We start from the raw sequence: 25,467 nt of genomic DNA, 5'->3' as shown, positions 1-25,467 counted from the left end.
CACCCAAATCCAGAGAGATGTTAACCAGGGCTGTCAACTTTTTGGAATTGCTTGGCGTGAGACAGAGGCGTACCGGGATTTGCCGACTCCAATGTTCATTTTGTACCATTATTCACGGCGCCGAGAATGTGAAAAGCGGGGGGTAGGAGCAACAAATTATTCATGACGATGCGTGAGATTTTACTCATTTTCTAGTTTTTTGCGTGAGATTTACTACCTAGGCGTGAGATTATACTGCCTTGGCGTGAGACCGTGAGAAAGTGACCCAATGCGTGAGACTCACGGCCAATGCGTGAGAGTTGACAGCCCTGATGTTAACACTATCAGTAAATTGAAGATATCTTCAGAAAAATGTTTATCAGAAGATACTGATAAAACTACAAAACAATTTAGCTGTCTATAAACATGTAATTCGATAGCAACTAAATGAAATTGAATTTGACTGTAATGATGCTCCTAGGCAACCATTGAAGTCGCAATCGAATAATCCTGTTTACACTATTACAGTTGGAATCAAATGTGTACATCCATACGAAATACCAGACTCATCTCAAGTGGACGTCGCTTCAAATCATCCCCAGGTCACATGGTTTAGGAACATGTTCTCTATATTTTTTCTAAATCAAGTGACTTCGGTATGATTTGAGGTGACCTCCACTTGAGATGAGTCTAGTATTTATTCCTAGCTATTATGTGAAATGAGACACATGTAGCAGCCGACAAGTGCATCGTTTTGATAAGGATGTACATATATTATCAGGAACTTGTTAGACCTGGGGATGATTTGAAGCGACATCCACTTGAGATGAGTCTGGTATTTATTCCTAGCTATTATGTAAAATGAGACACATGTAGCAGCCGACAAGTGCATCGTTTTGATAAGGATGTACATATATTATCAGGAACTTGTTAGACCTGGGGATGATTTGAAGCGACATCCACTTGAGATGAGTCTGGTATTTATTCCTAGCTATTATGTAAAATGAGACACATGTAGCAGCTGACAAGTGCATCGTTTTGATAAGGATGTACATATATTATCAGGAACTTGTTAGACCTGGGGATGATTTGAAGCGACATCCACTTGAGATGAGTCTGGTATTTATTCCTAGCTATTATGTAAAATGAGACACATGTAGCAGCCGACAAGTGCATCGTTTTGATAAGGATGTACATATATTATCAGGAACTTGTTAGACCTGGGGATGATTTGAGCGACATCCACTTGAGATGAGTCTGGTATTTATTCCTAGCTATTATGTAAAATGAGACACATGTAGCAGCCGACAAGTGCATCGTTTTGATAAGGATGTACATATATTATCAGGAACTTGTTAGACCTGGGGATGATTTGAAGCGACATCCACTTGAGATGAGTCTGGTATTTATTCCTAGCTATTATGTAAAATGAGACACATGTAGCAGCCGACAAGTGCATCGTTTTGATATGGATGTACACAAATTTGATTGAATTCAATAGCGAAAAAATAAATTGTGACTTTTACTACTGTAAACAGGGTCTTTAAGATGGACAATGTTATTATTAAAGAAGCAGTAGCCAGTGGAAGGGGGGCAGAGTGCCCCCTGACAAAAATGAAAGAGAAAAGTGCCTCCGGCAAAAAAATGAAAGATAAAATCCATGTAAAACATGTAAAATAATGCTGTCTCCCGTGTTAGTCAGGCAATAGAGACATGGCTAGTCTGAGTCTCAAAACAATTCTTTTATTCACTAAGTCAAAATACTCTTTATAGCAAGCGGCAGAAATTAATAGACCTTTTTCATATTTTCCAAAGAAACATGTGACATGGCATTATGTGTTGGACCCAATGCAGAGGGTCACGTGCATATGCAACATTGATTGTGCGAATTGGCAGTGGCGTAACCAGGGGGGCTTGAGCCCCCCATTTTGAACCCTTGCCCCTTGCTCCCCCCACCAAATAAAAAGTAAAAGTAGGCGTACTTCTGAGAGTTATTAATTAACCTCATATCTGGTCTTTTTAACCTTAAAAACACAAATTTTACGTGCTTCGCATGCGCATTTATTCCACTATTTTACCGTATGTCACCAGTTTAACTTCAATATGCCACAAATTTTCGCGTGCATTTGTACCATAAACTTCTTTTGTCACCAAAAGGTGCTTGATTCCTGCCCCCTCATTTATTATGTTTTCCCCCGCTTGCCCCCCCAAATGAAAATGTCTAGTTACGCTACTGCGAATTGGCATGCTATTTTGCATCAGTGCATAAAGGATTTGCATGCCACTTTCAATCCCGGCTTTCAATATCAAATGATAGCATCTGGGAAAAGGGATGTAGAATCTGTTTTCACTATTGTTTAATTTGCATGCTCTTTAATCTTGATAATTGCTTACACATGTCCAACTTCTAACGTTATTTTTTTCTGCTCTTTTTATATTTCAGGAAAAATTGCTGCAAAAACTAGAAAAATACGACATTGTAGAACCAGTATCTTCAAAGGATGAAGAGGTAATAACTACAACACAGGTAAGGGAGTGGTCACTATTTATACCAGAGGGATGGAGGAATCATATCTTTTTAGGGCTTTGCCATTTATTTAGGCTATTGTATGAAGTATGTTTGCACAAACACTGCTACATTTTAGGCACCCAGCCCCTGGTAGTGGAAGGTTTCTGGCCACGCCCCTGGTATTATCAATTTTTCCAGGAAATGTGTGATTAAACAATTGGGATAAGACAAAGAATAGATTAAAGACCATACTACAGGGCTTGTTAAAATATTCCTCTTTTTCTCCATGGTATTAAAAGTGACCGTTCCCTAAATGCCTGGAATCAAATTAATTCATCTTTCATTCCCAGAATCTGTGCAAACTGCTGTATACACTGTTAATTTCGCACAGGTTTTATTTTCGCGAGTGGACTCGCAGATGTAACAATAACATTACACAAAGATACCATTTATTATTTAAAGTTACTTTACACGTATATAAATTCCTCCAAAAAAAACCCAACTTGCACCATTTCAGAAAATTACGAAAACTTCTGTATGCGAAAGTAACGTGGTACCGTACGTTTTTGTTGATGTGCACATATTTGTTGCTGCTCAATTTTGAACGGTGCAACAATGATGTGTGCATTATGATGGCATATTATCAGTTAAGGGATCGGATAGCAACATTTGCACAGTGGGACATTTGAGAGCACATCAGACACATTAAATTGCATTCTGAATACGAGGGATGTCCTTCAGATATCAAACAATTTTGATTTTTTTAAAAAATTTGCGATATAATGTAAATTTTATTAAAAATGTTATGTCTTTTTGGGAAATATATATATATTCATACAAAAATGTGACCCATCACATTGAAACAGGCCACCTCACGGCAGAAATGAAAATGGTGATTTAAACACTAAGATAAACTGCTGCTTTTTAGCTTGAAAATGACACCTTACTTGTTGAAAGCAGATACAGTAAAAATGTTTTTTTGTTATCTGCCAATGAAGCCAGCCGCGAAGTAGTCGGTTTTGATGTGATGGGTCACAAATGTCAAAATTTTCAAATGATAGATGGCTTTTCCTCCTGTAACATACACTTTTTTTAAAAGTACATATCATTAGATTATAACGTTTACTTCGAGGACTGTTAAATATCAAAAATTAAATATCAATTTTTAAGACTTTGCCATAAAATTTGTAATATATCACGAATTTCAAAATTGTTTAATTATTTGATATCAGAAGGAAATTCCTCATATTCAAAATACAGTTCGGTATGTATCTCTCATGTCCCACAAAAAATACTGTGTAAATGTTGCTCTCCGATCCCTTAAGTATAGAAATTAGCTACAAATGTACATGTACTTAAATGGGCTTCAAACTTTGTCAACATTGATGTTTCCCTCATTTTTCACCAAATGTTTCATTTCAAAAGTAGCTGATGACAATTTTAATGACTTATTCTTCACTTTTAGGCAATTTATACATAATTTCAATTTTATTTTTAGATTTTTGCTGGATCACTGAATAAGCTTTGAAGTAAATTTGTTCTCCTTTGAAGAATGAATACCACAGTGGAAAGTAACATGGGAGTCTGGCTGATAAGACGGAGTTAAATAAACCATGTTTGGACAAAATCCCTAGTTTATATGATTGTAAGATGACTCCTACAGAACAAGTACATAGCACTCATCTGTCAGACAGTCCCATTGCCTACTGGTATCTAAGCCAGAAATCATGACATTATTTTCAAAAACTTTCAAAAATTTTTCTTTAGATGAGAAGAAACTTTTTTACACATTTTTGACCAGAACACAATGTAATAGCAAAGAAATGTGATTTAGAACTCAAGACTCAATTTTCAGACCCAAAAATATTTTCATAGAATGTAGCTACTGCCATACCTGGTTACACTAGCTTACAGAAAAGTGTGGCACTCTCTTGCTCTGATTGATGTTAATACCATAATGTGTGATTTGCTTCACAGCGACGCCCTCAATTTTACTCGGATTTCTACTTTTTGCACAATTATAATGCCCAGTGGTGTACTAAAATACCACATAAAAGTCTAAGCCTAAAGTGCTTTAATAACAGTACGATTTAACTTGTCATATTAAAACCAGGTCAACCCGGTTTTATTCAGAGTTCATCAATCGACTGCTTGCTAACATCGCCTGTGAATGTCAGCTTATGTGTACTCACGTCGAGCGTGGTGCTCCGTGCAGTATTAAATGTTACTGATCGGCGAGCATAGTACATGCATTTTAGGCACTGGAATGAAATCACAATTTTCTTCGTTATACCTCATTTGTTTGGCCCGAAATTAAAAGGGGATGATGTAATCAGTGAAAACAAACCTTTAAATAGGAATCTATTCTTTTTGCAAATCACACATTATTGCTTTAATGAACAACATATGCGGTCCCTTCTTGAGTGCTGAACCCCGGGATGCACTCCCACTTTGGAGGTGATGCATATGTAGGTCCGTTAAGACCCCTTTTTTAAGCACCCTTGTCACCCCATATTTTTTATGATCACATGCTCTGTCACATAAAGACCCCTTATTTTCCCTTTCGATCTGTCACCCAATGACTCTTATATATCCATTTGAACAGCAACAAGTCATCTATCACTGGTTTTGTTACTTCTTTTGAAATAACAAAGCCATTTAGAACTAGAAATTCAATTTTTGAGGCTTTCACCCGAAGACCCCATTTAAAAAAAATTATACCCAATGCCCCCCTAATTTAAATCCAAACAGTCCGTCTGTCATCCAATGACCCCATATTTTGTACATTTTTGCTCTCACCGAATGCCAAAAATTATGCTCTCACCAAATGACCCCATATTTTTTATATTTTGCTCTCACCGGATGCCCGTGTACTGTGAAAGTGCCAGCCCTACACCTATATTCATTTGATATTGAAGTGCCCCCCGGCCGAACCTCACTTTTGTGTGATCGCGGTGTACAGAAATGTAAACAAGTGCCGTTCTTCTCTGCCAGCAAGTGTATATTATATCTGCAAACTGAATGAGAGGATAGGCCAATATTGCATGTGTGATTCAATGAGACAACTGTGATGATGTTTTCATAACATGGATTCAGACATTCTAGAACTTACTGTCAGTTTAAAGGAAACATTTGCATCATGATAAGTAGTGCCAAAACTGTTCAGCAGTGTTGTAGTCGAGTCCTCCTCATCCTCATCCAAGTCCAAGTCCTTGGTGTCCCAAGTCCAAGGCCCTGACAATTTCTGATGGCCGAGTCTGAGTCCTTAACTTGATAAGTGGTGCCAAAACTGTTCAGCAGTGTTGTAGTCAAGTCCTCCTCTTCCTCATCCAAGTCCAAGTCCTTGGTGTCCCAAGTCCAAGGCCCTGACAATTTCTGATGTCCGAGTCCGAGTCCTCAATGTTTGAGTCCGAGTCCTTATGTGTTAAATTCAAGCCTCAATGTTTTCACCAATACTAGGTAACATACCTTGGAATCAGAGTATAATAACAAGAACTTATGTTCTGAAGGGGCAAAAGATGCAATATGCTAATCAAAATTTTGAAAAAAAGACCCATTCATATACCAAAATAGGCTTTGAAAAGGGGGTCAATGATATACCAGAAGGCTGAAAATGCTACCCATGTTTGTGGCACGTCCCCGTATGGTCATTTGTTCTGAGTACCCCCCCCAACTTATCAAATTTGAGTAGTCTTGTCAAAAATGACCAAAAACAAAACAAATTTGAATTTGAATAGTTTGTTTTGTCAGAGGGCAGGGGCATAGCCACCTTTCTTGGTCAAGTGGGGCAAAATAAAATTTTCAGGGGCAAAAACATTTCTACTGTGCTATAAATGCAGGGTAACATCACTACCCACATATTTAGTGGGAAGTGCGGAAGTCCAGAAATTTGTTTTTGTGACCTACAAGGTCAGAGTATTGTAGAAGGCTAACTTCCGGTGTCACCTGCACAACCATCACCTAAACTGTTTCTATTGCAAACGGTACGGCGTATTCACCACTCTACGGCGTATTCACCTACGGCGTATTCACCACCATGATTATTAGTGGATTCACTCCCATTACCATGCATTCACCTTCACTGGATCTGTTTCTGCTGGGGCTGTTACTGTGTATTCCTCGCATCACCCCAAATTACTCGGAATTCACTGGCAACCATTTGCTCAGAAGAAACATGCTGTTAAATGCTTCACCTTATGAGACCTTCCCCTTTTAACTCTCATTCCTCCAAAACCTCATCCACAGTTTTCACTCATTCAGCAGACCGACTGTCGCACGCCATAGGCAAAGCTACATCATGCATACAACAAGGATAGGGCGAAGTATTTCACCCCAACATATATGATCAATACATAAGCCACATCTGTATGCTGTAATGTACTTATTCCTAATTCTATTTCTTCAGGTAAAGCCACAAATTGTTTGGTTCAATAGCTGCCTTGTGACACTTTTTAAAATTCAACTTTGGTTTTTTTCAGCTACTTTTTTCTACTGCCCTACTGCACACCGACATCGCCTGGCTAATAATTACTTTCTCTGCAGAGATACTAAAATCAATACCCGGGATCGATACATGTGAATGTCCCGCAATGCACGAGTTTGATATGAGACGAAAATCTTTGGATACCGGAATATGAATATCTCCCGTAAATGATTTCGTATAAAGAAACCAGATCTGGTTCCTTGCACTTGAATATATATTTTGAACAGATATGATAGTCGTTAGCTTGCGTCTTGAGAAAGAACCGTGCGTCTTGAGTCAAAAACTGACAATAATTCCGGGCAATAATTCTGATTTATATGTGCGAATTATATAGCGCAGTGTATAGGCCAATCGTTGAGGTAGTCTAAAAGAATATGACCTATGGCGTACAATGCACGACAGGCACACAGCGAGGTCAGTCACCGGGCTAATCGGGGCTATTGTCAGTAGCCTTAGTCAGATGTCCTTTGGCCCATTTTATGCGACTCAAAATTATTAAACAGGTCGATACAAAATAGCCATGCGTGGCGGTGGATTCAACCTAGCATGGCGATTTCTGCCATGAAGATATCGGGGCGATGACATAGTTCCATCGCAAAATGCACAACACTTTTGAATACTTGCACTTGCGAATCAATTTCAAAATTTATTGCGATATGATCGATATTGCGATCAATTTTGCCGCAATATCGTGACATGAAAAACCCTCGCGATGCCCACCCTTATTTCATAGACTGCATAAATGGCAGCTATCAAGCTAGGGGTATTTTGTATTTCTTCAACAAAGTCCAGTATTGCTTTGCCTTAGTCAAGATAGGAATAATTCACCTTATTACTGCCACTATTGGTGCTACAGCTGGTCATAATTGAATATGGTATAGTCTGTAAATCATTGTGTTTCATAACCTATGGCACAGGGGTGCCTAACCTTAATAACCATGGGTCATATTGTGCCTATAGTTGATTATGGTTTAATCCTTAAATGATTTTGTTTCTTAACCCATAACAGAGGCGACACCAGGGGTGGAGCAGAAATCAACACATTTGTGAAAAATTGCCACAAAAAGTGGAAATTTTTAAATTTTTTCATAATGTACGACTGTTGAGACTCCCCTTTTCAACATTGCTGTCACGCAAAAGACCCCATTTTTTCCAAACATGCTGTCACCCAAAGACCCCTTATTTTTCTATTTTATCTGCCACCCAAAGGCCTATTTGAACATCAACTTTCATTTATCACTGATTTTGTTGCTTATTATTTTTTAAATTACAAAGGCATCTAGAGCTATTTAGAACTACAAATTCAATGTTTGAGAACTACAAATTCAATGTTTGAGGCTTCTTGTGGCTCTCACCTAAAGACCCCATAAGGTCATATTCTCAGCCAATTAAGTCCAAATGATCCGTTTCTCACCCAATGACCCCATATTTTGCACATTTTACTCTCACCGACCACCTTAGGCCCAAGGGGAAAAGCCTGGGGAAAATCCTGGGCTTGAGATATGTTTTACCTGGCAGGGGGGGTACTCAAGTTTGGTTTGGGTAGGGATGTGCTGCTGAGAATTTTAAAGTGGACCCATCCATATATCAATTTTCCAAGAAATTTGGACCCATCGCTATATCAAAAGTTTTCACAACTTTTCCCAAAACTTTTGCCAAATTTTGGCTACAATTAAGCAAAATTTGGCTATTTTGAAAAAATTACCCATTAATATACCAAAATTGGCACATGCTTACTACACTACCCCTATACAACAATGATAAACAATTATTCACTGCGGTCATTTGGTTTTAATGCAAAATTAGTAACATAATTATGCGGACTGAAAATTCAATAAATTAAATCCAAATGTCAGATGGTCCCTGGAGCTAAACTAATAGTAATGATGTGCTATCAGCAGTAGATAGCATTACAGGATCCATACTGCATCAATTTATTGTTTTATCATGGAAATATTAGCACAAAATTAGCACCACTTTGCTATTTGGACCTCAACCATTCCTTCTTAAAGCCATATTGTATTTGTAATATTTCCATAAAAAATAGATTTGTATTCCTTTACCATAAGATGTTAACTTTTACTGTCAGATATTTCCTCTTTTGATTTTGAGCCGAACAACTGAGATAAAGCAAAGAAAATTGAAATTTACTACCATCACTCCACATGATATGTGTATCTGTCCCGCACGTCATATGTATACGTACTTTTGTTATGGACATCATGTACCTGTTTGACTAATACTTCCATCGTAATAATTAAATGGCAGTTCCTGGGCTTTATTCAAAATCATGGATTTTGACAAAAATCGTGTCAAAACAGAATTTTAAAAATATTGAGGGCATTTTCCTCCTCAGCAAATGTTGCAATATTGCTTTAACAGTGCCTTTTTTGTGACTTTTTGAACCAAAATGTGGGAATTTTCTAAATTTTTATCCTACTTTTGGACTTTTTACCAGAAAAAGTAGCAAAAAGTGGAGCTTTATGGATTGTGGATTCCTTCTATGTGTTAGCTTTGACAAGAATTTCAAATATATGTATTGATCAAATGACCATGATAACATCAGCTAACACATAAAATGGAGTACTTTAACCGTATTGAGTGAGGCAAAGCAAAAGTGAGATTCCCTCTTTACTTGGTAGAGCCACATAGACTATAGACTGATTTATTCAGGTAAAACAATTAAGATTTATTCATCCAGCCCTATACTGTGTGCTCCTTGTCTACAAAGTATCATAATAGTGTATCACCCCTTGCCCAGTACATGTAAAAACAGATTGCCTCTTATGTGGCTCTGAAAAGAGCTGTTTTAAGTAGGTGTCATTTACTTCTGAAAATTTGTTGGCTCTGGAAAGAATTTAAAAGTAGGTTCCACCTGGGCCACTGATTTGTTTTTGTTTTGTTCTATTTCTAACCTGAGACACTCAATCAGTTGAAAACACAATTAAAAAAAAAAAAAATTGTTTGGTTGCCCTTCCAAGACAAAAATGAGTAAATAACTAAATAACAAAATGAAATGTCCTTGATACTATTCAAATTTAAGGTTTCTTTTAAAAAAAGTGATTGAAAAAACAAACAAACAAGATTTTCATTTTTTTTCGGTCAGTCACTGAGGGCAACCAAACATAATTTTTTTTGGCCTAATCATCTGGTCTGCATGATGAATAGGTGTCAAATTCTGTTGTGTTTGCAGTTGCTTTTTACATAACAACGAAAATTGCCAAATCATTCGTTTAAGGTTTATAAAACCTAAACAGCATCACATAGGAGTACTTTAACCTTACTGAGTGAGCTTATAAGTCAAAGTAAAAGTGAGGTTTCCTCATTTAGTCTCAGTTGATAGAGTCACATAGACAAGTCAATTAGGCAAGCTGAAATGAAGCCCTCTTGGGTGTCGTTACACAGGCTCTACTAGGAGATGTATAACTTAAGGTGGATCCAATCCACTGTGATAAAATTGATGCATGCAATTTCTTAATTTCACACTTTGCATTTACCCTTATTATGTTCAGTGAATAGTGCATTGCTACAGACATGGTGTTAAGGGTATTATGGAATTGTGCCTATATCGTCGGGTTCATCACATAGTGACATATCGTAAGGATAACTGGAAAGTGCATTTTGGAGAAAAATAAGTTCGAAAAAATGCCTATTTTTTGTAATGAGGTTATGGTTGTTGTGTTTTTGTCCTAATTTCAAATTTACTGTATAGATGAAAATTGTTCTTAAGTGTTCAAAGGGGGACTGCTCTATAATCCGAAGGTTCTATAATCCGAAGGTTCTTTAGTCCGAAGGTTCGCTAGTACAAACACGTGTTCATAGCATTCGTTAGTCCGAATTTTAAATTAGTTTCTCTAGTCCGAAAAAAAATTGAAAAGATGTTCTTTATTCCGACGATTCTTTATTTGAAGGTTCTATAGTCGAATTTTAAAAGCGGTTCTCTAGTCCGAATATGAAAATAGTCTCTATAGTTCGAATTTAAAAAGGGTTCTATAGTCCGAATATGAAAATAGTCTCTATAGTCCGAATTTTAAAAGGGTTCTATAGTCCGAATATAGAAATAGGCTCTATAATCCGAATTCAAAAAGGGTTCTCTAGTCCGAAATTGTAAAAACGGTTCTATAGTCCAAACGGATACCGTGTTCTTTAGTCCGAATCAGTAAAAGGTTCTATAGTCCGAATATTTAAAACATTAACATATACTGCGCCTTCTAGCTAGATAATACTAAAGCAGAGTCTATGGCAAACGGGATATGACGCTACTGCTATTAAAAGGGTGTACACCACCAAATCACGATGTAATGACGATATATAATGTAGATGGATTCCGGTAAAAACAAAAATCTTTTTAGAGATATTTTGGCCTTTCTGTGGAAAAAAGAGAGGCATGTTATAGCTTAAATAAATATTTGAGATCTACACATGAACTTGGATCGCCCAACAAGTTGCATAACACAATTTTTTAATAAAGTAGGCCCTCGGATTGAAAAATGGCCAGAAGCGGGTATTCAGGGTCTACCCTGAACGGGTCGAAAAATGAAAACGGATAAAAATGAAGAAAATATCACCAGAATAAAGGTGAACGTTAATGTATGCTACGAAAAATATCCAGAGAAACCAACCATGTTAAACTTCAGCGGATTTATATTTAACAAGTGATGATCTGACACTGAAACAAATGATAAAAATAAAATTCGGACTATAGAACCCGTTTACCAATTCGGACTAAAGAACACGGTATCCCTTTCGGACTATAGAACCGTTTTGCAATTTCGGACTATAGAACCTTTTTTTTAAATTCGGACTATAGAGCTTATTTCCATATTCGGACTATAGAACCCTTTTTAAAATTCGGACTATAGAGCCTATTTTCATATTCGGACTAGAGAACCGCTTTTAAAATTCGGATTAAAGAACCTCTTTTGTTATTCGGATTAGGGAACCTTTTTGAAATTCGGACTATAGAGCCTTCGAAATAAAGAACCGTGGGAATAAAGAACCTTCGTAATGAAGAACCGTCGGATTAAAGAACCTTCGGACTAAAGAACCGTCGGACTAAAGAACCTTCGGACTATAGAGCTTCCACCGTTCAAAGCACCTTCTTGTACTATTTTTACTTCACATTTTAGCTTTAAAATTGGTAAAAAATGATTCCAAAGTTATATCAGTATGTGAAACAGAAAAATACTGTAAACACAGGATTATAAGTGTTTCACATAGTCACGAGATGCCACTATGTGATACACTTTGTCTACATTCTTTACCATTTTCTTACCACATGCCAATTAAATTATTTTTTTAATAAATTACTAATAAATTACTTTATTTTCAGCTTTATATAATAACGACAATTGCCAAATCATTTGTTTAAGGTTTAAAACCTAAACAGCATCACATAAGGAGTACTTTAACCTTATTGAGTGAGCTTATAAGTCAAAGTAAAAGTGAGGTTTTCTCATTTAGTCTCAGTTGATAGAGTCACATAGACAAGTCAATTAGGCAAGCTGAAATGAAGCCCTCTTGGGTGTCGTTACACAGGCTCTACTAGGAGATGTCTAACTTAAGGTGGATCCACTCCACTGTGAGAAAATTGATGCATGCAATTTCTTAACCCATTGAGCACTACCTGCCGATCTAACATTAAGTCTGATTGGTCAATTACATGATATCTTCACTTTAATCACCAATCAGAATGGAGCTTTGCAAATAATTCACCCCAATTTTTGTGTGTGGTAAAATTATTCTAACAATGTTGCTGATTGGTCCAATTGATAATGAAAACTTCTTTTTGGCCAATCGGCAGGTAGTTCTCATAGGGTTAATTTCACACTGTGCATTTACTCTTTTTATGTTCAGTATATAAAGTGCATTGCTACAGACAGGGTGTTTAGGGTATTATGGAATTGTGCCTATATCGTCGGGTTCATCACATAGTGACATGTATCGTAAGGATAACTGGAAAGTGCATTTCGGAAAAAAATAAGTTCGAAAAAATGCCTATTTTTTGTAATGAGGTTGTGTTGTTGTGTTTTTGTACCAATTTCAAATTAACTGTATACATGAAAATTGTTCTTAAGTGTTTAAAGCACCTTCTTGTACTATTTTTACTTCACATTAAGCTTTTAAATGGGTAAAAACGATTCCAAAATTATATCAGTATGTGAAACAGAAAAATACTGTAAACACAGGATTATAAGTGTTTCACATAGTCACGATACACCGCTATGTGATACACTTTGTCTACATTCTTTACCATTTTCTTACCACATGCCAATTAAATTATTTTTTAAATTTAAATTACTAATTAATTACTTTATTTTCAGCTTTATATAATAACAAAAATTGCCAAACCATTCGTTTAAGGTTTATAAAATCTAAACCGCATCACATAAGGAGTACTTTAACCTTATTGAGTGAGCTTATAAGTCAAAGTAAAAGTGAGGTTTCCTCATTTTGTCTCAGTTGATAGAGTCACACAGACAAGTCAATTAGGCAAGCTGAAATGAAGTCCTCTTGGGTGTCGTTACACAGGCTCTACTAGGAGATGTGTAACTTAAGGTGGATCCACTCCACTGTGAGAAAATTGATGCATGCAATTTCTTAACCCACTGAGCAATACCTGCCGATCTAACATTCCGTCTGATTGGTCAATTACATGATTTCTTCACTTTAATCACCAATCAGAATGGAGCTTTGCAAATAATTCACCCCAATTTTTTTGTGTGGTGAAATTATTCTAACAATGTTGCTGATTGGTCCAATTGATAATGAAAACTTCTTTATGGCCAATCGGCAGGTAGTTCTCATAGGGTTAATTTCACACTGTGCATTTACTCTTTTTATGTTCAGTGAATAAAGTGCATTGCTACAGACAGGGTGTTAAGGGTATTATGGAATTGTGCCTATATTTTGATTTTGTTGACTGCATACAGGCCTGCCACCTGGAGATATATCAATTTGTAAGTGCTCTTTTAGCAAAGTCATAGTTCATTGAATTTTCAACGGTATGACAAAACAGGCGAAATAGTAACTTTTTGCACAAGATTTGCAATTTCAAGAGAATTGGCCATTGCTCATTCTAGTGACTCTAGTGTATGTGTGCTTTTTCATTTAATGACATAAATTTGGACAAATATTGTAAGGAACACTTGAGGTTTTGACTTTTAAATTCTACATTTTGGTCAAAAAATGTGCTTGGATAGGTAGTTTTCAACAGATTTACCACATTCGCCTTGTACTGCTATAACATTGAATTGCGTTATCTGTTGAGCTAGTGACTAAAAGTGTTTTTAGGGGGAAGTGTTAGCTTTTGTTTGATAAAAAAAAAATCTGATTGGATGAGGGAACACTTGAGGTTTCGACAAAAAACAATCAAAGAGGCCCATTTTTCAGCTAGAAGCTCCGCAGCTCTCACATTGCTATGCACTCAACCATGTATAATAAGTGTAATCAAAGACTGTGGTGGAGACATTCGCTGCTTGTTGTTGGAAGCTCTTGGAGGAAAATGTGTGCTCAGGTGTATCGAGGTGGAAACTGTGCGCATGATGGTTTGTAAAAGAATCGTTTTTGTATAGAAACCTTCCATATGCTGGTGTAACTAAATGCAAGGCATTGTACATGGCTTGATTTTATGGGAGGATGGGTAGTGTATAGTAGTGTTCTCATAGTGACTGTACACGACGAATGAGCCGTAAATTCCTCCCCCGGTCAATCATAAGCTTTAAAATGGTATATCACAGAAGCGTGGTTGTGGTTTGTGGAACTTTGCTCCTTCAACAAGATGAGTGCCTTTTTCGTTTCTACATGTGTCTCTTTTTCCACATTGCTGGCAATAAATATCAAACAGTCATAATTGGCGGTCATTTCAAATCATCCCCAAGTCAACAAGGTTCAAGAAAGTTCTCTCATTGTTAATTGTTGGTTATACATACCTATACAAAATACAATGCCTGGTAACCCACCACTTGAACAGGATTTAGCCAAAGCAAACAAAGACCAGAGCTATTAAAAATTCTATAGCCATTTAAGGTAGAAGCTTATTATCCTCTTCAACAATAGGATTATTGATTGGTGTTTGACTATCAGAATGAGGTAGATGTCACACCAACTTGAGGTACCAATGAATTCCACCTTCATGCACATTAAACACTGTAACTCACAATACAATTTAGGACATTTACAGCTCATTCGTGCTGTACAGTCACATATATGTGCTTCTCACCACAGGACTGTGGTCCGGTTTGGTTGCCAATCCATGCTCGTCCTTGCAGGTTTTTCTCTGGGTACTCTGGTTTTCCTCCTGCATTCCAGACCTCTTCCCATATCCCTGTCCCATCATATTATATTTGCTTGGCATCCCTTTAATTTAGTAGCCTCTGAGCACTATTGGGATTTGCCTGGCTTCAGCCGAATGTTATAAATAAGAAATCTGACCACTGAACTCATAAAATCCCTTGGAAATAGAATCACTGGAGGTCCACCTTAATGAATAGGAGATTAACGGTAATGATCCATGAATGCTGGCTGGCAATCACTATATGGACCACAATGGCCTCATCCTAATGGCAAAGTTTAATAACCTCAATTAAACAATCACAGTGCAAAATTTGACCTCAAGTTACATGAGTATGAGTTTTTGTACCCAGATGTTCAAAGGTCATTCAATGAATGTACAAATGTATTGGGGTTAAAGAAATGTGCCCTGATAGATGAGCATGTTGGGGATCCTAGTGAATATTAGGTTTCTGAAGCTATTCAACTTGAGTCTATGAAAAGAGGTCCTCAGTTAAGCTTAGGACTGATTTGGGATGACTTCTTTGAAATTCATCTTTATTTTAACAAGGACAGCACTTTAATTTTGCTTGATATTGGTATTATGGCCTCATACTGAATGAAAAGAGACTAGTGACTGGACACCACAAATCAGCCGTAAAGTCGGCCCCAGTCAATTTTGTTTTATTTTGTGTTTAGAAAATATATATCATAAGCTTTAAAATAGTCACAAATTTACCACAGGGGTGTAGTACCCCCTTAAAGGATATTCAAATTTGTACTTAGGGCACAGATGAAAAAAAAAACGATCGCAGTTGCATCACTTGACCCGGTATTATCGGTGGGATAAAAGAGGCTTTATTGGTACAATGTTCACAAATTTGCTATTTTACACTATTTTGGCCCATGATCAGGGTGAATTTGGTTTGAAAACAGGCTCATTTCCTCTTTTCATTTGCTGAAATAAACATATTCACACATTTTTATTTTCACAGGAGATGTATTGAGTGGGAAAATCACAAAAACTAATGTTCCGTGAAAATGTTAACTTTTACAGTATTTGGGCTTTTGTTACTGTGCGCGTTAATAAAGTCCCAACTCACGCTCGCGTAAATTCACATAAGCGTGCGCCGTTCACGCATTATGCAACACACAACTAGCGCAAGCCATTCTATATCAATACACAGTATTAGGCCAAAAAAGTCTCAAAGCTCGCACACGCATTTGTAAAATCATGAGATTTGGAAAAAAAGAAATGCAGAATTTTTTTTTTTATTTCAAAAAACAAATTTTTTATAGTTTTTCCAGAAAAATTCGCCAAAATTCAGATTTTTTTCTCAACACACCATGAAAAATGTTGGAAATAAAAAAAAATAAAAAAAGCATTTCGTGCATTTGTTTTCAAACCACTCGTGAGCTTTGAGACAAACCATTATTTTTTTTGGCCTTATGAGTCTTATTTTTTTCACCTTATATAAGCCGAACAAACTTAACTTAGTTCATTGCAGCTTTTCTGTAGATTGTCCATTTGGACTGACAGAAACAATGCAAAATTAGCTAAAATGGGGTTCAGGGTCCAATGTTTTTAGTTATCCATTTACCAACTAAAATCATTGACATTTCAGAAATGAAAATCCTGGGATCACTTTATACCATAAATTGGCTATTCCAATTCAAATCCATACACCCTCTGTGCAAGACATGACCTTAATCTTCCACACATGGAGTGTGAATTGCAACATGATCAAATGGGTTTACCTGAATGGGTAACCTCCATTTGAAATCTACACTCCATGTGTGGGAGATTAAGGTCATGTCTTCCATGGGGGGTGTATGGATTTCAACTGAAATAGCCAAATGACACCAAAAGTGGCTCAAAATAACATTGATGCTTGTAAGGGTATAATTACTGGTATACAAAGTACATTAATTTAGAAAATAACATACCAAAAAAAAGCGCAGTGATTTAGAGTGCACTATGCACAATTCTTAGACGTTGATCCACAAGCCTCAGCACACTTTACAGGTTGTCGCTGACCACTACGGCCCCACATCATTCCATAAACCATTTAACAACAACACAGGGACTTGACCTTCACAACCAGGATCAGCTCCCCAAGTTTCGTATGGGTTGGAATGAGACAATTAGCAATAAGTTTCTTGTCCAGGGAAATTTCAAGCTAGCTCAATTTTTCCAGGAGAGCGTACAAAACCACCGCCAACATGCGCCAAAGTTCGAACCCGCAACCTCTTGCACTATAGTCGAATGCCTTATCGATTGAGCTAACTTGACTGCTGATATCATGTGATGACATTGGAGTAGGGGCACTTATTTGACATTAGAAAAATAAACTTGGTGTCCACTGTGGACAACATTAAGTAGGATCTTTTGATTGTTTACAAGTTTTCAGATAGTTACCAATAGGTCAATTTTTCAGCTTTATTTAAATTTGTCAAATGTCTTTCAAGTGCTGTCAAGTTAAAATAGGGTGATATTGAATAGATTTGTTGTTGCTGGAAAAATTGTGATAAACAGGTCCTAAAATGTAAAAACATTTTTCTTTCATAATATTTGTAAAGAGCACAGTTTTCAGTAAAACAAAAAAACCTTGCACTTAGCTAGGCACTTATTGTATAATAATAAGGGTGGGCAATCCTCACACATGTTACGTGAGTGTTACGCATTATGCTTCACTTTACAGCTTTATTTCTGAAAAGCCATCAAAATCTCCAGCTTTACACTTAATCTCACTAAATCTCATGCAACATGCAATTTCGCACACTTTGAACATCAAAACAATTTGTCTATAAAAACCCACATTTTGTAAAGATGGTGCACCAAATGGCTTAAATTACGGTATGCCTTCAATTTGACAAATTTGTCCAACTGTCTAAAGCAAGGATAACCCAGCAAACATAAAAAGTTTTTGAAATTACTCGCAAAAGGTTAGAAAAGATTGCCATTTGCCAGAAAATGTTAAATGTCGGGTTATATAAAGGGTATAAAACGTTTTCACAACAAAATATTTTAACATAATATTACTGTAAGCGTTGACAGAATATTTTGCTAAAACGTTTGCAAAAAATGTTTTATAATATTAAATATTTTGAACACAATTTTAAAACGTTGTTGTAGTGTGTTTTCATACAAAACATTTTTGCAGAAATATTATAATATGGCTTTAATCAGAAGAAAACCTCCTGCCAGCTTTGCCTGGTTCATAACTTGTCCAGCCTGAATAATGAATTCCTGCTTGTACAGTATGTTTACATTAAATAAAACTAGGTGAAATCTCTGTATGCAGTAATCAATAACCACCTTGCATCTTTGGCGACTGCGACAATTGCCGGGGGAGCCCCGACACCTATGCTTCCATGCCAAACTATTTTACGTCATATCGAACCAATCATTTATCAGTGAGCAAGCCTGTTTAAAGCCATACTGTACGATTTCCATCAAATTTTAGTTTTGTCATTTTTAATTAAGCCAAAATAACACTACCCCTCTAGCTAGTTTGGGGAACTTAATGTGTAAACATTACAAATATGCCAAAAATTGTGTTTGAAAAAAAAAATTGATATTATAAGAAATGTTTTGTGAATATACCATAAAATGAGGATGCTAGAATCATTAATCAAACACTAACTCTAACTGTATTGTGTTGTCTACCTAGAGAAAGGTAGTGATTGTAAAGAAACCTACAGCAGGCTCTATCCACTATCAGTGATCCATGGGACTGTTGCAGCCCATGTCTGCCAGTGAGCTCCAACAATACGATGGGGACACCTTACTAGATACCCATCTGTGTTTCCGTGCCAAACAATTTTACGTCATATCGACCCAATCTGTCAGTGAGGAAGCCTGTTAATTAGTATCCTCAGCAGCCAGTTTGGTTCTGCTCCCTCCACACAAACAGTCTGCCAATGGCCATGTATATAGGGAGACTATGTAAGGTCTATTTTAATTTAAAACTTGGGCCAAAAAACCCACATTTTGGGGGATTTTCTCCACAAATGAGCATTTTGGCCCAAATTTGATCTCACGGATGAATTTATCAAGTCTTTGCCATTCTAAATATGTCTACTTTTATATACTTCAGCATATGCGTAGATCAGGGGGATGGGGGGATAAATTCCCCCAATATTTTGTCAGGGGGGATGGCCCATACAAACATCCCCCCAATGTTGACGCATGTATGTGGGTTTCTGACATGACAAAATTAACCTCATATTTGGCCATTTTAGCCCCAAAAGTGCAATTTTTTTTCACGCTTCGCGCTAATATATTCCATTTTGCACCATATTTCAACAATTTAGTCATGCACTTCGTGCGCATTTGTACCATAACCTTATTATGTCGCCAAAAGGTGCTGAATTCACTATATTTTAAGAATTTTTCCAACCCCATCCCCCCAATGTCAAAAAGAAATCTACGCCACTGTACTTCAGACCAACAATTTAGCAGTATGAGACCCAACAGTTTCCATAATTCCAGGGTTATGACCACCCTTAACAATAACATATTGATGAATGCGGGCAATTTACTTTGAGGATAGCCATTGCACTTTATACAAAACAAGTTATGTGGATTGTTTTATGAAATCAGCATGATCAAATTGCCATACAGTGTATTTATGCTCAATGAAATCGGCATGATCAAATTGCCATACAGTGTATTTATGCTCACTGATTATTTGGTGGATTAACAGTCCTTTTAAGAACATAGACACAATATTAGGGCATTAAATGTACATGTACATTACCCTAATACAAAGCTTTATTGGAACATAAAAGATATACTGAAGAAGAAAATAAATCTCACATAATCATTTAATGTTTTGCATGTTAGTCATATAGGCTTAAACATGAAAAGTCCAAGTTTTGAGATATTTTCATCAAATATGAAGAGCTATCTCAAAACCACTGAACCAATACTAGGCTTGTTTGTACTCATTTTAATGCATTTTTCATGCTAATTCCATATATGGTCATGAAAATTAATATTTCAGAAATTTTTGAATTTTTAAAATAAAATTTGAAACTTGTCGTCTGCAGTCGACACCGGCGTGAAGAGAGTTAACATGGCTCCTGTACTTTTTAGTGTTCCTTATATTTTCTTTGTTAAGTAGTTTCAGAATGAAAACATCCGATTAGAAAAGTTTTCTTTTGTTAATGTGCATCATTTTGACCTGGTGTAGCCAGAAGGTGTAGAGGGTGCAGTGCACATGTTCCGGGCACATGTGCCCACGACAAAAAAAAATGCCCCCACCAAAAAAACCAAAACATTTTGGAAAAAATCTGAAACTCAGCCCTTGTTTCATGGAAAAATTTGCAAAAGGTCAACTTTTAGCCACCCAAATCCTAGCTACATGTCTGATTTTAACGTCCCCGCCCAGCGGAAAAAAATTCTGGTGCCGCCAGTGTAGCAAAGTACACATTGAACCTAGTCCAAATGAACATGGATGGAAATTAAGAGTGTCATACAAGTGGATGAGTTATTTCCATTAATGTTAAATCCATTTTCTCTATCTCTATGACCTTGAGACAATATAGATGTTCATGATGTTCATGTTTTATGTTATGTTGTTGTAGGCTTTATTGAAGTGTAGAATGACATCCCAGAGAGGATATCTTACCCTTCCCAGAACCCTTTGCAACATGTTACGCCATCTCATGTCATCAATTAATGATACTCTCATTCTTTGCACAGGTAAAACCTGTAAAACATGCATTGTCAAATAGATTATGTGAAGTGCCACATAAAAAAATGAAATAACTTAAAGTGCCACTAATGGCTAACCAAATAGAGCGTATAGCATGTCATTGGTGGGGACCAGTCCCACCTTAGGGCCCCTGGTTGGGGCCAGGGGCCAAGCTCTTGGCAGCAGTCCAGAGGGCAGAGCCCCCGAAGCTTGTGGGTTTGGGCCATTAAAAGTGGTATAGGCTTGATAGGAGGGATCTTCTGTCATGTTTTTGTTCATGTTTTTGTTCAGACATAATATCATAGATAAATACACTTCAAAATTATCTTAAAAAACGTTTATTTTTCCAATTTTATTTTTAAATCAAAGAGTGCCTCGTGCCACTCGCAAACCCGACTTTGCGGATGCCTGCTGTAAAACATGCCTATTTCATGTTGGGAATCAGAGGTTGATTCAATGTAATCCCAGCATGCAGTATGTTATTATGTGCAATGTAATAAAGGAGCCATTTTAACACCATTTCACATTCAAATTTATGTACAAAATAAGAACCAGTAGTTTTGATGGAATATTCATCGAGACTTTTATGTTTGTGGATACATTGCTACCAAGAAAGTTAAAAAGTCGTGTGTTTTTAAAACAATTTTAGCTATTTTAGATGCTTGGGAAAAGAAGGTGGAACCAGCAAAGTTTTCTTGCACATGCATGCATGCAGACGCATAGCTTATCTTGTTGTATAACAACCTTGACCATGCACAGCAGGAGCCCAGTGTGATATTTTCTGAAAATAACCACATGTTTCTCAAACATGCTGTCAGTGGCTGCAATGTATTCTGGGCTTACATTTAAACAACCTCTGGTTGGGAATAAACTGGATAAACAGGGGTTATTTGTCAATACAGTACCAGAATTTGCAAGATTATTCATTGAGGTACTTTTTGTTACTAAAGACCAATGTTGCCATGTTGAACTGCATAACTTACAAGCACAGGAAACCGAAGGAAAAATGCATTGTGGGAAGTGTTCTATATCTTCTCTGATAGCAACCCATCAAACTCAGTATAAAATGCATATGCCCCAAGGCTAAGCCTCATTATGGAGTCACATTTTAAAGGTGTAATGTCCGATGATTTTAACAATGATGGTATTGCAGCTGTTGCGATGTATATTGACCGGAGATGCCACTTTTCGGGTTTTAGCCTGAATTCAGGGGTTTTTTTGTGAGTCCAAATTCCTGTGTTTTTATTAATTTTCATGTTTGGCCTGGATTCACATGCTTTTTCAGGTTTTTCTCACCAGTTTCAGGTTTTTTGAGTGAAACTGAGTGGCATCTCTGGACCATTGACATTGAAATAAGGGACCGTTCACAAACACTTGTTAGGGGGGCCTGATGCAAAAGGGGGGCCATGAAAATTTTTGACCCTCAGGGGGGGGGGGCCTGAAAAAAAATGACCACAAATTGTCATGGGAAAATTAAGTTTTTATGCTTTTCTATGGGGTTGACCAATAATTTTCATGTCAAAAGGGGAGCCCTGACATTTTTGAGATCTCAAAAGGGGGCCAAAAAAAATTCATGATCAAATTTTTTTGCATCAGGCCCCCTTCACAAGTGTTTGTGAATGGTCCCTAAAAACATTGAAAACAGTATCTACATTGAATATTTGTGACCCATTCTAACATAATGAGCACAAATAACAAAACAATTTTGGAAATATAAAATATTTCAAATCTTTACTTCAAAGCTTTAAAATCATACCAATCATGTACCAGTCACTTGTAGCAAAAACATATGCTGTGATTTCACTGATTTGGTTGTAATTTTGTCCATTTTATTAATCAAGGAAGAATAAAATGTTAAAAAAGTACTGCTGAATTCCCTTTTCATGTCAAACACATTGACAATTTGATGATTTCAATGATTGAAAGCATTGACATGTCAATGTTGAAAAATGAAAAAAAAAAAACATTTATATTTTTCAATACATTGAAACACGGCTGTTTGATGCATATAGAATTGGCTTCATTATTAACTAAATGCAAACTATAGATGGCGCTATTTATCCTAAATCATATTTCTTTATTTACAAGGGTTAGGTGAATACTGCCAATAAAACAGCTGGAATAGGTAAAATAAGCAACAAGGAAATTTTATAAACATATTTTATCAAACAATAAAAGGAATTATTTGTATTAAAAGCTTGAAAGAGTAATTTCCAGAAACTAAATAGCGCCACCAATTTTGTGATTAATAGATACATTTTATATCCGAAAAAGCTTTAAAAATACTATAAAAGTGAATAATTTTGTAAAAGAGGGGGAAATTAAAGTTGAGGATGACTCAAAAGCATCTGTATACATTAGCATGATATGTACTTTTTGCTGTTTAAGCCTATAATTTGGTTGTACATGATGTTTTGTTTGAAAAACTAATAAAATTATCCCATCAAACAACCGTGGAAACATGGCAACACTTCACATGATGGTGAAAGAGAGAGTAAGAGAAGAGAGAGTGAGTATTTGAGAATGAGATGAGAGCTAGAAAATATAAAGATAGAGAGAGGGGAGACATGGAAAGAGGGTCGGATTTGAATTAAAGCAATATTTATAGCGGGGGAGGGGGGCAGATGCGATATCGTGATTTTTGACGTCACCATTGGATTAACATGTAATCATTAAATCTTCACAAACAATTCTAAAAGTGTTGTATGTTGTCAAAGCAAAATTATGTTATTCTAAAGCTGTTTGAGCTTGACAGTGAACCCTGTAAAGTGTATGTTTAGCTAACTGTCTATTTTGAACGGGCTTTCAACCTTGTAGTTATGTCAGCCTCGTACGTAACATTATGCGTGTCCAGTACCCCCTGATTTTAACATTTGCTGAAGAGGAGGTCCTCAGTTTTTTTTCAAAATTCTGATTTTTGCATGCTGGTAATGTATTTTAATAAACTAACATACCCTACAAAAATCCAAGGCATTAATTAAGGTGGTACTACACCCCTTGATAAGTTTATGATTTTTCTCAAAAAATAATAACACTGGTAACAAAAGCTATGTACATTATAGGGGCAAGAAATCCAGTTACTACACTGGAATTTCAGTGACTCAAGACAAGCTATCACATACCGTAAAACCCCGTCTACAAGCATATAGAGTGCTTCTGATGAAAGCTACATTAATCCAATCACCATTATGGAGTTTGAACAAATAAATTACGGATCCAAGCATATAGGTGACCCCGGCCATCCGGGTACTTATTTTACATGACGCTACAGTGCCTACACTTACGCTTTTCAACCCACAATAGACCGTGGAGCAGTGCGACTAGTTGAAGACTTGTAACAGAGGCTGATTCAGTTTGTTGACATTTTGTTTTGACCTCGAATCAAGCATATTTCGGGCCGATTTCGGTAAATAAAGGGTTAAATACTTGGCGAAAATTGCATTTTATGTGAAGCTGAACACATGAACATGTAGAGGAGTCTTTATTTTTGTTGTTGGCTGGAGGCCCCATGTCGAGAAGTTGTAGAAATGGTAGTATTTTGGCCGATTTGAAAAGGGACAAACCACAGAAAACTACAAATTTGACTTCTGAATCGGATTTGTTGTCAACGGAGGTCAACAGCTTGTGACGTCACTCCGGGGTCACCTATACAAACAAGTATTATTTTAAGACCAATCTATTGTATTGGTATATTTACGCTTGCTTCGAATTAATTTAGCTTTCATAAAAAACACTATATATGCTTGTAGACGGGGTTTTACGGTATTATAAATGCCCTCCCCCCACATTTCTAAACAGATTGACGCTAATGGTGACACATATTACACTGATTGGTTTAAATCGGGTTATACACGTATGCGAGATATTTTGCGGTTTTACTGACGTATGCGTAACTCAGACCCTGTTCACATTAGAACATTTTCTTCATTCGACGAAGATAAGTTAATCTTGATTAATACGCTGAACAAAGACCGAACGAAGACATTGCACTGTACACATTTCATGAAAATTAACGAAGCTCGAACGAAGCTATTAACGCCCGGCTATTATTAAAGCCGGCGAAGGTCACTTGTCACCTGATCACTTTCCTTCGTCGAGCGAAGCGGCGTACACATTACAAAATTAGCTTCGTTAAACGAAGTATTCCTTCGTCGAAACAACCTTTTTAGGTTGCAATTTTAATCTTCGTCGAATGAAGAAAAGTGCGTACACATTAGGAAAAAATTATTTTTAATCTTCGTTCGAGGTTCGTCGAAAGAAGAAAATTTCCTAATGTGAACAGGGTCTTAGTCTATCTAATGATCTATGATTCTATTTTTCTTGGAAACAGTATTTACCTGTTGAACCTGAATTCTATTTATCAAAGCTTATCAACACCATTTGTGATGTGTCGACGGTTCATGTCATGAGCTAAATTGGCAAATATTGGGCTGGCAGCTCCATTTGAATTTCATAAACCCACTTAGACTATGCCATAGTCGTGATGAACCCATTTCATTGAACTCAAAATTATACTGATGTTT

The 25,467-nt window shown here is 36.6% G+C and overlaps 1 protein-coding gene across 1 annotated transcript in view; it reads left to right on the top strand.

The window, feature by feature from the left end:
* LOC140163241 (uncharacterized) overlaps window positions 1-25,467 on the top strand; it is a 42,525-nt gene that overhangs the window by 3,862 nt on the left and 13,196 nt on the right. Inside the window, exon 2 of the mRNA XM_072186638.1 lies at window positions 2,423-2,506. Within this exon, the coding sequence (XP_072042739.1) occupies window positions 2,423-2,506 (84 nt within the window). The remainder of the gene's footprint in view (window positions 1-2,422; window positions 2,507-25,467) is intronic.

This window comes from Amphiura filiformis, chromosome 10, assembly GCF_039555335.1.
Source record: "Amphiura filiformis chromosome 10, Afil_fr2py, whole genome shotgun sequence".
NCBI classification, from domain to species: Eukaryota; Metazoa; Echinodermata; class Ophiuroidea; order Amphilepidida; family Amphiuridae; genus Amphiura; species Amphiura filiformis.
The sequence above is the reverse complement of the archived record's forward strand: the minus strand, read 5'-3'. Positions and strand labels throughout refer to the sequence as shown.